Consider the following 14,454-nt stretch of genomic DNA (forward strand, 5'->3'; position numbering starts at 1 on the left):
CTAGTGAATGACTTGCAGAGAGCTGGGACCAAAGTAACAAAGCCTACCATCAGTAACACACTACGCCGCCAGGGACTCAAATCCTGCAGTGCCAGACGTGTCCCCCTGCTTAAGCCAGTACATGTCCAGGCCCGTCTGAAGTTTGCTAGAGAGCATTTGGATGATCCAGAAGAAGATTGGGAGAATGTCATATGGTCAGATGAAACCAAAATATAACTTTTTGGTTAAAAACTCAACTCGTCGTGTTTGGAGGACAAAGAATGCTGAGTTGCATCCAAAGAACACCATACCTACTGTGAAGCATGGGGGTGGAAACATCATGCTTTGGGGCTGTTTTTCTGCAAAGGGACCAGGACGACTGATCCGTTTAAAGGAAAGAATGAATGGGGCCATGTATCGTGAGATTTTGAGTGAAAACCTCCTTCCATCAGCAAGGGCATTGAAGATGAAATGTGGCTGGGTCTTTCAGCATGACAATGATCCCAAACACACCGCCCGGGCAACGAAGGAGTGGCTTCGTTAGAAGCATTTCAAGGTCCTGGAGTGGCCTAGCCAGTCTCCAGATCTCAACCCCATAGAAAATCTTTGGAGGGAGTTGAAAGTCCGTGTTGACCAGCAACAGCCCCAAAACATCACTGCTCTAGAGGAGATCTGCATGGAGGAATGGGCCAAAATACCAGCAACAGTGTGTGAAAACCTTGTGAAGACTTACAGAAAACGTTTGACCTCTGTCATTGCCAACAAAGGGTATATAACAAAGTATTGAGATTGACCAAATACTTATTTTCCACCATAATTTGCAAATTATGTTATTTTCAGGATTTTTTTCTCTCATTTTGTCTGTCATAGTTGAAGTATTTAGTGATGAAAATTACAGGCCTCTCTCATCTTTTTAAGTGGGAGAACTTGCACAATTGGTGGCTGACTAAATACTTTTTTGCCCCACTGTATATACTTGCTATGAATATGTACAGGTGAATCAATTCAATAAGAATGCTACTCATGATGCTCAGTAGCTGTTCCTGGTATTTATATTAATGTAATGACACTTCAAAATGAATTAATACAAAATGAATGAATAATAATTTCATGATAGTTTAATGGATGGTTAAGATACCATACATTTGTTAAAGCAAGGTTTGATTTGAATCCCTGGTGGATAGAATCCATTTTCCACAGATAGTCAGACTACTTTTCAGCCATGGAAGCCAGCCAAGCTACTGTGGTTGAAATGACCCCCCCCCCCCGGCCTGCTGTCATTGAAGCATTGAAGCAGTTGTCTTTTCCGAGACTAAGTTTCTCTCCCCTTGGTATTCTCCATGCCCACATTGTGTTGTTGTGGCTGCTTGGCTTTCAGAACACGGCACACCGGGCCGCGGAGACGGAACGTTAACAGCAGCATTAGATAAATCAATAGGTTGAATAGTGCTGTGAGGACCCAGGCCTTCACAGGGGAGGTGAGGCAGACAGACATACGGACTCACGCACGCAGGCAGGCACATTGTCTCTCAGGGAACAGGGAGTCACTGTTTTGGCAGGCAGGCACATTGTCTCTCAGGGAACAGGGAGTCACTGTTTTGGCAGGCAGGCACATTGTCTCTCAGGGAACAGGGAGTCACTGTTTTGGCAGGCAGGCACATTGTCTCTCAGGGAACAGGGAGTCACTGTTTTGGCAGGCAGGTACATTGTCTCTCAGGGAACAGGGAGTCACTGTTTTGGCAGGCAGGCACATTGTCTCTCAGGGAACAGGGAGTCACTGTTTTGGCAGGCAGGCACATTGTCTCTCAGGGAACAGGGAGTCACTGTTTTGGCAGGCAGGCACATTGTCTCTCAGGGAACAGGGAGTCACTGTTTTGGCAGGCAGGCACATTGTCTCTCAGGGAACAGGGAGTCACTGTTTTGGCAGGCAGGCACATTGTCTCTCAGGGAACAGGGAGTCACTGTTTTGGCAGGCAGGCACATTGTCTCTCAGGGAACAGGGAGTCACTGTTTTGGCAGGCAGGCACATTGTCTCTCAGGGAACAGGGAGTCACTGTTTTGGCAGGCAGGCACATTGTCTCTCAGGGAACAGGGAGTCACTGTTTTGGCAGGCAGGCACATTGTCTCTCAGGGAACAGGGAGTCACTGTTTTGGCAGGCAGGCACATTGTCTCTCAGGGAACAGGGAGTCACTGTTTTGGCAGGCAGGCACATTGTCTCTCAGGGAACAGGGAGTCACTGTTTTGGCAGGCAGGCACATTGTCTCTCAGGGAACAGGGAGTCACTGCTTTGGCAGGCAGGCACATTGTCTCTCAGGGAACAGGGAGTCACTGTTTTGGCAGGCAGACACATTGTCTCTCAGGGAACAGGGAGTCACTGTTTTGGCAGGCAGGCACATTGTCTCTCAGGGAACAGGGAGTCACTGTTTTGCGCCTGCTGGGTCAGCAGGAAAAAGACAGACTACTTGACAGGAATGCTTGCCTAGATTCATCAGTGGGGGAACTGTGCAAGCTGTGTGTGTGCATGTTTTGTTTGTTTTTATTTATTATCTTGGCTGCCGTGAGGACGCTCTCAGTTAATCCAAGATGAAGCCATAAACCTGATTTGCCATCCTATGAAGTGAATGAGTCTGCCTGAAATGCTCTGGCGCTCTTATTGGCTGCCTGCTTTCTAACTGTGCACCACTAGTGTGCCTGTGTGTGGTTGTCTGTGTGGCCCATCAGCATTATTTCAGTGCATTACTGAAGCCATCTGTCCTCTTCATTGTTAGCATCGTTGTGGGATGTGTAACGGCTGTCTAATTCCTCCTCCTCGGATGAGGAGAAGGAGTAAGGGTCGGACCAAAACGCAGAGTTGTTAGTGCTCATATTGATTTAATCAAAACGAAACTGAACACTTACAAATACAAAAAAACAACAAACGTGACAAAACCGAAAACAGTCCCGTGTGGCACGAACACTGACACGAGATACAAACACCCACAAAACACACGTGAAACCCCGGCTGCCTTAGTATGATTCTCAATCAGGGACAACGATTGACAGCTGCCTCTGATTGAGAATCATACCAGGCCGAACACAAAATCCCAACATAGAAAATCACACACAGACAAACTCACCCAACTCACGCCCTGACCAACTAAATAAATACAAGACAAAAGAAAACAGGTCAGGAACGTGACAGGATGTCCATGTCTGTGTGACACATCTCTTTTTTGCCGCAAAACTGTTGGCTGCTCTTTGATGTAAACGCTGTCCTTTACTCATATTTTATGATATTGTTTTGTCCCAGCTCGGTAAAGATGCTTGTATAAATCAAATCAAATCACATTTTATTTGTCACATACACATGGTTAGCAGATGTTAATGCGAGTGTAGCGAAATGCTTGTGCTTCTAGTTCCGACAATGCAGTAATAACCAACGAGTAATCTAACCTAACAATTCCACAACTACTACCTTATACACACATAAGTGTAAAGGGATAAAGAATATGTACATAAAGATATATGAATGAGTGATGGTACAGAACGGCATAGGCAAGATGCAGTAGATGGTATAGAGTACAGTATATACATATGAGATGAGTAATGTAGGTATATAAACATAAAGTAGCATAGTTTAAAGTGGCTAGTGATACATGTATTACATAAAGATGGCAAGATGCAGTAGATGATATAGAGTACAGTATATACATATACATATGAGATGAGTAATGTAGTGTATGTAAACATTATATTAAGTGGCATTGTTTAAAGTGGCTAGTAAAACATTTTTACATACATTTTCATCAATTCCCATTATTAAAGTGGCTGGAGTTGAGTCAGTATGTTGGCAGCAGCCACTAAATGTTAGTGGTGGCTGTTTAACAGTCTGATGGCCTTGAGATAGAAGCTGTTTTTCAGTCTCTCGTTCCCTGCTTTGATGCACCTGTACTGACCTCGCCTTCTGGATGATAGCGGGGTGAACAGGCAGTGGCTCGGGTGGTGTAGTTGTCCTGGAGGGCAGGTAGTTTGCCCCCGGTGATGCGTTGTGCAGACCTTACTATCCTCTGGAGAGCCTTACGGTTGTGGGCGGAGCAGTTGCCGTACCAGGCGGTGATACAGCCCGACAGGATGCTCTCGATTGTGCATCTGTAGAAGTTTGTGAGTGCTTTTGTTGACAAGCCGCATTTCTTCAGCCTCCTGAGGTTGAAGAGGCGCTGCTGCGCCTTCTTCACAACGCTGTCTGTGTGGGTGGACCAATTCAGTTTGTCCGTGATGTGTACGCCGAGGAACTTAAAACTTACTACCCTCTCCACTACTGTCCCTTCGATGTGGATAGGGGGGTGCTCCCTCTGCTGTTTCCTGAAGTCCACAATCATCTCCTTTGTTTTGTTGACGTTGAGTGTGAGGTTATTTTCCTGACACCACACTCCGAGGGCCCTCACCTCCTCCCTGTAGGCCGTCTCGTCGTTGTTGGTAATCAAGCCTACCACTGTAGTGTCGTCTGCAAACTTGATGATTGAGTTGGAGGCGTGCATTGCCACGCAGTCGTGGGTGAACAGGGAGTACAGGAGAGGGCTCAGAACGCACCCTTGTGGGGCCCCAGTGTTGAGGATCAGCGGTGTGGAGATGTTGTTACCTACCCTCACCACCTGGGGGCGGCCCGTCAGGAAGTCCAGTACCCAGTTGCACAGGGCGGGGTCGAGACCCAGGGTCTCGAGCTTGATGACGAGTTTGGAGGCTACTATGGTGTTAAATGCTGAGCTGTAGTCGATGAACAGCATTCTCACATAGGTATTCCTCTTGTCCAGATGGGTTAGGGCAGTGTGCAGTGTGGTTGTGATTGCGTCGTCTGTGGACCTATTGGGTCGGTAAGCAAATTGGAGTGGGTCTAGGGTGTCAGGTAGGGTGGAGGTTATATGGTCCTTGACTAGTCTCTCAAAGCACTTCATGATGACGGAATTGAGTGCTACGGGGCGGTAGTCGTTTAGCTCAGTTACCTTAGCTTTCTTGGGAACAGGAACAATGGTGGCCCTCTTGAAGCATGTGGGAACAGCAGACTGGGATAAGGATTGATTGAATATGTCCGTAAACACACCAGCCAGCTGGTCTGCGCATGCTCTGAGGACGCGGCTGGGAATGCCGTCTGGGCCTGCAGCCCTGCGAGGGTTAACACGTTTAAATGTTTTACTCACCTCGGCTGCAGTGAAGGAGAGCCCGCAGGTTTTGGTAGCGGGCTGTGTCAGTGGCACTGTATTGTCCTCAAAGCGAGCAAAAAAGTTATTTAGTCTGTGTGGGAGCAAGACATCCTGGTCCGCGACGGGGCTGGTTTTCTTCTTGTAATCCGTGATTGACTGTAGACCCTGCCACATACCTCTTGTGTCTGAGCTGTTGAATTGCGACTCTACTTTGTCTCTATACTGGCACTTAGCTTGTTTGATTGCCTTGCGGAGGGAATAGCTACACTGTTTGTATTCGGTCATGTTTCCGGTCACCTTGCCCTGGTTAAAAGCAGTTGTTCGCGCTTTCATTTTCGCGCGAATTCTGCCATCAATCCACGGTTTCTGGTTTGGGAATGTTTTAATCGTTGCTGTGGGTATAATTTCGCCGATGCATTTTCTAATGAACTCGCTCACCGAATCAGCGTATTCGTCAATGTTGTTGTTGGACGCAGTGCGGAACATATCCCAATCCACGTGATCGAAGCAGTCTTGACGCGTGGAATCAGATTGGTCGGACCAGCGTTGAACAGACCTAAGCGCGGGAGCTTCTTGTTTTAGTTTCTGTTTGTAGGCTGGAAGCAACAAAATGGAGTCGTGGTGAGCTTTTCCGAAAGGAGTGCGGGGGAGGGCTTTATATGCGTCGCGGAAGTTAGAATAACAATGATCCAGGGTTTTACCAGCCCTGGTAGCACAATCGATATGCTGATAGAATTTAGGGAGTTTTGTTTTCAGATTAGCCTTGTTAAAATCCCCGGCTACAATGAATGCAGCCTCAGGATGTGTGGTTTCCAGTTTACATAGAGTCAGATAAAGTTCGTTCAGGGCCATCGATGTGTCTGCTTGGGGGGGAATATATACGGCTGTGATTATAATCGAAGAGAATTCCCTTGGTAGATAATGCGGTCGACATTTGATTGTGAGGAATTCTAAGTCAGGTGAACAGAATGGCTTGAGTTCCTGTATGTTGTTATGATCACACCACGTCTCGTTAATCATAAGGCATAACCCCCGCCCCTTTTCTTACCAGAAAGATGCTTGTTTCTGTCGGCGCGATGCGTGAAGAAACCAGCTGGCTGCACCGACTCCGTTAGCGTCTCTCGAGTGAGCCATGTTTCCGTGAAGCAAAGAACGTTACAGTCTCTGATGTCTCTCTGGAATGCTACCCTTGCTCAGATTGCATCAACCTTGTTGTCAAGAGACTGGACATTGGCGAGTAGTATGCTAGGGAGTGGAGCGCGATGTCCCCGTCTCCAGAGCCTGACCAGAAGACCGCTTCGTTTGCCCCTTTTACGGCATCGTTGTTTAGGGTCGCCGGCTGGGATCCGATCCATTGTACTGGGTGGAAGGGAAAACACAGGATCCGCTTCGGGAGTCATATTCCTGGTCGTAATGATGGTGAGTTGATGTTGCTCTTATATTCAGTAGTTCCTCCCGACTGTATGTAATAAAACCTAAGATTACCTGGGGTACCAATGTAAGAAATAACACGTAAAAAAACTAAATACTGCATAGTTTCCTAGGAACGCGAAGCGAGGCGGCCATCTCTGTCGGCGCCGGAAGTTGCGCCGACAGAGATCGGTGTGTGAAATCGGTGTGTGTGTGTGCGTTTTTCAATAACTACAAATAGAATCATATTAGGCTGTGTATTCGGCCTATCTAGACATTTATTGCCTGAAGCTTTTAATGAAGAGAATATTCATATTATAGTTGTTATGGGAAGGCCAGACAGTCAGTTAGTCGTCCCAATTCTGCTGATGTGAGCCTAGCCAATCCCTGGGAGGCAGATCACAGGGTGCCTATGTTGCCAGACTGACACGTAAGAGGAGACACATCACAAGATGCGGCTCAAATGGAACCCTATTCCCAATATAGTGCACTACATTTGACCAGGCTCCAATGGTTTCTGGTCAAAGGTAGTGCGCTTCGCAGGGAATAGGGAGCCATTTGGGAGGCAACCAGTGTCTCAGGTCTCTCTGGGGTTCCGGAGGACGACAGGCGGCGAGTCCCAGCACTTTGGTCTTCCTGCTTGTAATTCATTAAAGATTACACCCCCTTCTCCTTCCTTGAACAAAGTGGTCTCGCTGTCATAACAATGAGATTTGGCCTTTGATTGTTCTCATTGGCCCACTGAGTTTACAATCTGCCCGACAGTACATATAGATTAATCACTTGAGTCTTTAAACGCCCACAGACCACATCGGAAGAAATCCACTTTTTTGAGCTGAAATGCGATGGCCAAATATTACCCATAATGTTGCACTATGATTAAAGTTAATAAGTCATAGTTTTAGTCAAAGTATGACATACAGTGCATTCAGAAAGTATTCAGACCCCTTGACATTTTCCACATTTTGTTACGTTACAGCCTTATTCTAAAATTGATTAAATCATTTTTTTTGTTATATTTTTATCATTATATTTTTGAAATATAACATTTACATAAGTATTCAGACCCTTTACTCAGTACATGGTTGAAGCACCTTCGGCAGCGATTACAGCCTCATGTCTTTTTGGGTATGATGCTACAAGCTTGGCACACCTATATTTGGGGAGTTTTTCCCATTCTTCTCTCCAGATCCTCTCAAGCTCTGTCAGGTTGGATGGGGAGTGTCGCTTGCACAGCTATTTTCAGGTCTCTCCAGAGATGTTAGATCCGGTTCAAGTCCGGGCTCTGGCTGGGCCACTCAAGGACATTCAGAGATTTGTCCCGAAGCCACTCCTGCGTTGTCTTGGTTGTGTGCTTAGGGTCATTGTCCTGTTGGAAGGTAAACCTTTGCCCCCGTCTGAGATCCTGAGTGCTCTGGAGCAGGTTTTCATCAAGGAGCTCACTGTACTTTGCTCCATTCATCTTTCCCTCGATCCTGACTTGTCTCCCAGTCCCTGCCGCTGAAAAATATCCCCACAACATGATGCTGCCACCACCATGCTTCACCGTAGGGATGGTGCCAGATTTCCTTCAGACATGACCCCGATCAAACATCTCTGGAGAGACCTGAAAATAGCTGTGCAGCGACGCTCCCCATCCAACCTGACAGAGCTTGAGAGGATCTGCACAGAATAATGGGATAACATCCTCAAATACAGGTGTGCCAAGCTTGTAGCGTCATACCCAAGAAGACTTGAGGCTGTAATCACTGGCAAACGTGCTTCAACAAAGTACTGAGTAAAGGGTCTGAATACTTATGTAATTGTGATATTGCAAAAAAATTAAAAATAAACAGTTTTTGCTTTGTCATTATGGGGTATTGTGTGTAGATTGATGAGGGGGAAAAACTATGTAATATAATTTAGAATAAGGCTGTAACGTAACAAATTGTGGAAAAAGTCAAAGGGTCGGAATACTTTCCGAATGCACTGTATGACAAATCCAGCTCCAAACAAGCCATAGCTGGCTAATCTTTTGAATACGGAATAGGCCTAGTAAAAGAAAAATGGCAACAGAACATTAGCTAGCCAGATAAGTTTAGCATGCTAGCTAGCTACGCTGACATTGGTCAGTGCCCTTTTGCTAATGTTTATCAACTTCACGTGGAAATTCCCACACCCACTTCGTGAATAGGTAAACGTAGCTTTTTTCATTCTTCAAAGGTGTAACCTAAACGTCCACATCCTTAGCAAATTCTATAATAACTAAGTCACATTGTTCGTAATTATGAGGTAGGCATTAAGCCGTCTCCATGGCTCTGTGTTTCGTATTGATTGATTGATTTATTAATTGTACATCTGTTGGTTCCAGACTTTGTTGGGGAGCCATGAACCGTCGTCTGTCCAGCTGTGGGTATCCTACAACCGCCAGCCAATGAAAGCCGCCCAGTTCATGACCCGCCACCCAATCACAGTGAGTCTCCAGGCCTGCTTCGCCACACCAGAATATCCTCTCTGTGGCTCCCAGTAGACTCCTAGTCCAGAGAACAAACCTGTCTCTGTATCGTTGATGAAACTGGGGAAATGTATTTGTAAGGAAATGCTATACTATGTAGCTAATATGTAGTTGACAGCCCAACATGAGTCAGAAATCACAAGACCAATCACAGAAAATACTGTAAGCCTAGATACTCCACTCACAGTAAAAAGCTGCCAATTCCATGACACTATTTATCTTACAAATGTACATGTTTTTGTCTAATAAAAATTGAATTCTAATCATCAGCTTTTAGTTGTGAGAGAATTACCCCTTTTTTTCTTAATAATGCCCTACACAAATAAGGAAAACTGCCCAACGTCTCTCTTCTTCTCCTGCAGGAGTACTACATCGCTGACGCTTCGGAGGACCAGGTGTTTGTTTGCGTCAACCACGTCAACAACGTCACCCACCTGTACATCTCAGACACGCAGGGCCTGTCCTTCTCCCTGTCCCTGGAGAATGTGCTATACTACAGCCCAGAGGGTTCAGGCAGCCACACCCTCATCAGGTTGGCACGGTGTTCCTAGTCAACCAATCTGGGATTGCACATTTTTGTTTCAGGCCGGCCCAGCGCGAACCCACCTGTTTGATCTATTAACTAATCATGGGTTGCACATTTTTGTTCCAGCCCAGCACTAACCCATTAGATTCTGCTAATCGACTTATCACCATGATTAGTGGCGTGTTAGTGCTGGGCTAGAACCAAAATGTGCACCACTTTGGTGTGTCCCCCAGGAATAGATTTGGAAACAGCAGTATTCTGGATGCAAGACCTGGGTTCAGATAGTATTGGTATCTTTCAAATACTTAAGCTGCCCTTGATTGAGCTTAATTGTCACAACACAATCAAAAGAAAAGTCCCAAAAGTGCAAACCCTGCCCATGTGACACTCCAGGCAGGCACAATCAATCGGCCAAAGCATTTGAACCCAAGTCTAAAATATGTTGAAGTGACTCACAGTTAAGGCAGCCTAATTAGTAGGCTACCTTCTGAGATATGTAGTGTCTTGCTCGGAACAAACGTAACAGAACTCACGTTGATCAACCAAACCTTCCTTGATCAAATACACACGCCCTTTGATCAAGTATACCCACTTTGATCAAGCGCACCCACCCAACTTGATTTATTTTGAAGGAGAGATGAGAGGAGGCCGTTCTACTAGAGTTACATCTGATCATTCCAGAGCTGGGGGACTCCTGGTGTGCATTCCTCGTGACCACGATGAGTCAGCTTGAGTGGCTGTCTTCTCCTCCGTGTTGGTAAACAACAGCAGGGCCTTTGCGTGTGTTTACATCCCAGCGACCAGGATCTTGAATGTTTGAGTCCCTGTTGTCATGGCGCTGCGGTGTAGCGTAGTGCGTCCAGGGCCTGTAATTATTCAAATGACTGCGTTCCCAACACGTCTCCAGCTGCCAGGAGATGTGTGGTGAGAGCAGCTTGATTGCTTCTTGATAGTGAGGCGACCTCGCGACACGAGCAGACCAGACCATGTGTTTCCTTTGGCCAACATAGCCACAAGATACACTGAATGTGATACTGTGTTGTTTTTTATACTAATCGTGTGTGTGTGCATCTGTCTGTGTTTGTGTACCTCCGCCTGTCTGTGTGTGTGTGTGTGTGTGTGTGTGTGTGTGTGTGTGTGTGTGTGTGTGTGTGTGTGTGTGTGTGTGTGTGTGTGTGTGTGTGTGTGTGTGTGTGTGTGTGTGTGTTTCATCCCAGGTACTTTGCCAGCGAGCCCTTTGCTGACCTGCACCGCGTGGAGGGTCTGCGCGGCGTCTTCGTGGCCACACTCATCAACGGCTCACTCAGCGAGGACAACATGCGCTCTGTAATCACCTTCGACAAGGGGGGCACCTGGGAACTGCTGCTGGCCCCCTCTGCCGACAGCCTGGGAGGAACACTGGACTGCCAGGTAGCTAGCTAGCTGTTACAATAACATCTGACCCTGTATCAGTGGTTAGAGAAAACGTCCACCTACACCCCGGTGGGTTTCCCCTAACCACTGATACAGGATACTGCTGTCAGCTTCAGCAATAGGACATCATACACATCAGGGCGACATCCTGCTTACGGACATCAACAACAGGATTAAGATTAGGGCTGTGACGATACCAGGATCGCATTATTTGTTCCGTGGCAAAAATGAAAACACGAGGCAGACCAAACTCTTTGGTACTTTAAAAACCTGCTGTATGTAAAATATTAGGTGCGATAGCTTAGAAAATAAATACAGGTGACTCTGGATGACAACATAATGATGTCTGTTTCCAACATTAGGGCTGTTTTCCTAAATAATTGAAATCTGCTTTGTGTTTTGTTTCCTTTCAGCGATACTAGTGAGTGTTATGATATTGGCATCGTCCCGGCCCTAATTAAGATCTGCCCAAGATTCCCACTGTTAGCTCTTGTTAATGTAGGCATGCCTGAAGGGGGGGGAAGAGTTGGGAAGAGCCAATAAAGCAGCAGTCTTAGCAGAATTGAATTCTGTTGTTGATGTCTGTAAGCAGGAAGTTGCCCTTTTGTGTTTTATGCTGTCATTGAGTCTCTGAGTCCTTTGTGGAAGGGATTGGGGGTTGGGTAATATGAACCTACATTAGGGATTAGGAACAACAGCCATGAGGCCACACAGTGTGTGTTTGCATTCTAAAGGGGAAGTGGATTTGGGTGTAAACAGTTGTGTTTGGTTTGGTTTTAGAAAGTGGTCGTGTCCCTTGCACGAAAATGTATGCACTCACGACTGTAATACGCTCTGGATAAGAGGGTCTAAATTACTATATTTTAAATGTAGCTTCACTTCTTAGGAAATAGTATTATATTTTTGAGTTATTTATTGAGGGTTTTGTCAGTGATTGTTGTCTCCATTGACCTAACACTCTCTCTCACTCCATCTCTCCCTCCACAACGCCTCTCCATCTCTCCCTCCACAACGCCTCTCCATCTCTCCCTCCACAACGCCTCTCCATCTCTCCCTCCACAACGCCTCTCCATCTCTCCCTCCACAACGCCTCTCCATCTCTCCCTCCACAACGCCTCTCCATCTCTCCCTCCACAACGCCTCTCCATCCCTCCCTCCACAACGCCTCTCCATCCCTCCCTCCACAACGCCTCTCCATCCCTCCCTCCACAACGCCTCTCCATCCCTCCCTCCACAACGCCTCTCCATCTCTCCCTCCACAACGCCTCTCCATCTCTCCCTCCACAACGCCTCTGCATCTCTCCCTCCACAACGCCTCTCCATCTCTCCCTCCACAACGCCTCTCCATCTCTCCCTCCACAACGCCTCTCCATCTCTCCCTCCACAACGCCTCTCCATCTCTCCCTCCACAACGCCTCTCCATCTCTCCCTCCACAACGCCTCTCCATCTCTCCCTCCACAACGCCTCTCCATCTCTCCCTCCACAACGCCTCTCCATCCCTCCCTCCACAACGCCTCTCCATCCCTCCCTCCACAACGCCTCTCCATCCCTCCCTCCACAACGCCTCTCCATCCCTCCCTCCACAACGCCTCTCCATCCCTCCCTCCACAACGCCTCTCCATCCCTCCCTCCACAACGCCTCTCCATCCCTCCCTCCACAACACCTCTCCATCTCTCCCTCCACAACACCTCTCCATCCCTCCCTCCACAACGCCTCTCCATCTCTCCCTCCACAACGCCTCTCCATCCCTCCCTCCACAACGCCTCTCCATCTCTCCCTCCACAACGCCTCTCCATCCCTCCCTCCACAACGCCTCTCCATCTCTCCCTCCACAACGCCTCTCCATCTCTCCCTCCACAACGCCTCTCCATCCCTCCCTCCAATCTCCCCTCTCCATCCCTCCCTCCATTCTCCCCTCCTCTCTAATCCTCCCTCCATCCATCGCTCTTCTATACACCCTGGGTATTTATCTATCCCCCATCCTCTCCCTCTATCCCCCATCCTCTCCCTCTATCCCCCATCCTCTCCCTCTATCCCCCATCCTCCCTCTATCCCCCACACTCCCCCTCTATCCCTCATCCTGTCCCTCTATCCCCTCATCCTCTCCCTCTATCCCCCATCCTCTCCCTCTATCCCCCATCCTCCCTCTATCCCCCACACTCCCCCTCTATCCCTCATCCTGTCCCTCTATCCCCTCATCCTCTCCCTCTATCCCCTCATCCTCTCACTCTATCCCAATCCTCTCCCTCTATCCCCTCATCCTCTCCCTCTATCCCCTTATCCTCTCCCTCTATCCCCTCATCCTCTCCCTCTATCCCTCATCCTGTCCCTCTATCCCCTCATCCTGTCCCTCTATCCCCTCATCCTCTCCCTCTATCCCCTCATCCTCTCACTCTATCCCCATCCTCTCCCTCTATCCCCTCATCCTCTCCCTCTATCCCCTTATCCTCTCCCTCTATCCCCCCATCCTCTCCCTCTATCCCCCCACCCTCTCCCTTTATCCCTCTCCCTCTATCCCTCATCCTGTCCCTCTATCCCACTATCCCCACCCTCTCCCTCTATCCCTCTCCCTCTATCCCTCATCCTGTCCCTCTATCCCACTATCCCCACCCTCTCCCTCTATCCCCCACCCTCTCCCTCTATCCCCCACCCTCTCCCTCTATCCCACTATCCCCACCCTCTCCCTCTATCCCCCACCCTCTCCCTCTATCCCCCATCCTCTCCCTCTATCCCCATCCTCTCCTTCTATCCCTCTATCCACTATCCTCCCTCTGTCCCTCTATCCACTATCCCCCCATCCTCTCCCTCTATCCTCTCCCTCTCCCTCTATCCCCTCATCCTCTCCCTCTATCCCCTCATCCTCTCCCTCTATCCCCTCATCCTCTCCCTCTATCCCCCATCCTCTCCCTCTATCCCCCATCCTCTCCCTCTATCCACTATCCCCCCCATCCTCTCCCTCTATCCACTATCCCCCCATCCTCTCCCTCTATCCCTCTATCCCCTATCCCCCATCATCTCCCTCTATCCACTATCCCCCTCATCCTCTCACTCTATCCACTATCCCCCCATCCTCTCCCTCTATCCCCCATCCTCTCCCCCTCATCCTCTCCCTCTATCCCTCATCCTCTCCCTCTATCCTCTCCCTCTATCCCTCATCCTCATCCTCTCCCTCTATCCCTCATCCTCATCCTCATCCTCTCCCCCTCATCCTCTCCCTCTATCCTCTCCCTCTATCTCCCATCCTCACCTTCTATCCCTCATCCTCTCCCTCTATCCCCATCCTCTCCCTCTATCCTCTCCCTCTATCCCTCATCCTCTCCCTCTATCCCCATCCTCTCCCTCTATCCCCATCCTCTCCCTCTATCCCTCATCCTCTCCCTCTATCCTCTCCCTCTATCCCTCATCCTCTCCCTCTATCCCCATCCTCTCCCTCTATCCCTCATCCTCTCCCT

The 14,454-nt window shown here is 48.3% G+C and overlaps 1 protein-coding gene across 1 annotated transcript in view; it reads left to right on the top strand.

Moving 5' to 3' along the window:
• LOC120018629 (sortilin-related receptor-like) overlaps positions 1–14,454 on the top strand; it is a 67,124-nt gene that overhangs the window by 23,285 nt on the left and 29,385 nt on the right. The window contains exons 6-8 of the mRNA XM_038961833.1: positions 8,918–9,019; positions 9,424–9,593; positions 10,805–10,997. Of these exons, the coding sequence (XP_038817761.1) occupies positions 8,918–9,019; positions 9,424–9,593; positions 10,805–10,997 (465 nt within the window). The remainder of the gene's footprint in view (positions 1–8,917; positions 9,020–9,423; positions 9,594–10,804; positions 10,998–14,454) is intronic.

The sequence above is a fragment of the Salvelinus namaycush genome, chromosome 23, assembly GCF_016432855.1.
Source record: "Salvelinus namaycush isolate Seneca chromosome 23, SaNama_1.0, whole genome shotgun sequence".
Taxonomy (NCBI): Eukaryota; Metazoa; Chordata; class Actinopteri; order Salmoniformes; family Salmonidae; genus Salvelinus; species Salvelinus namaycush.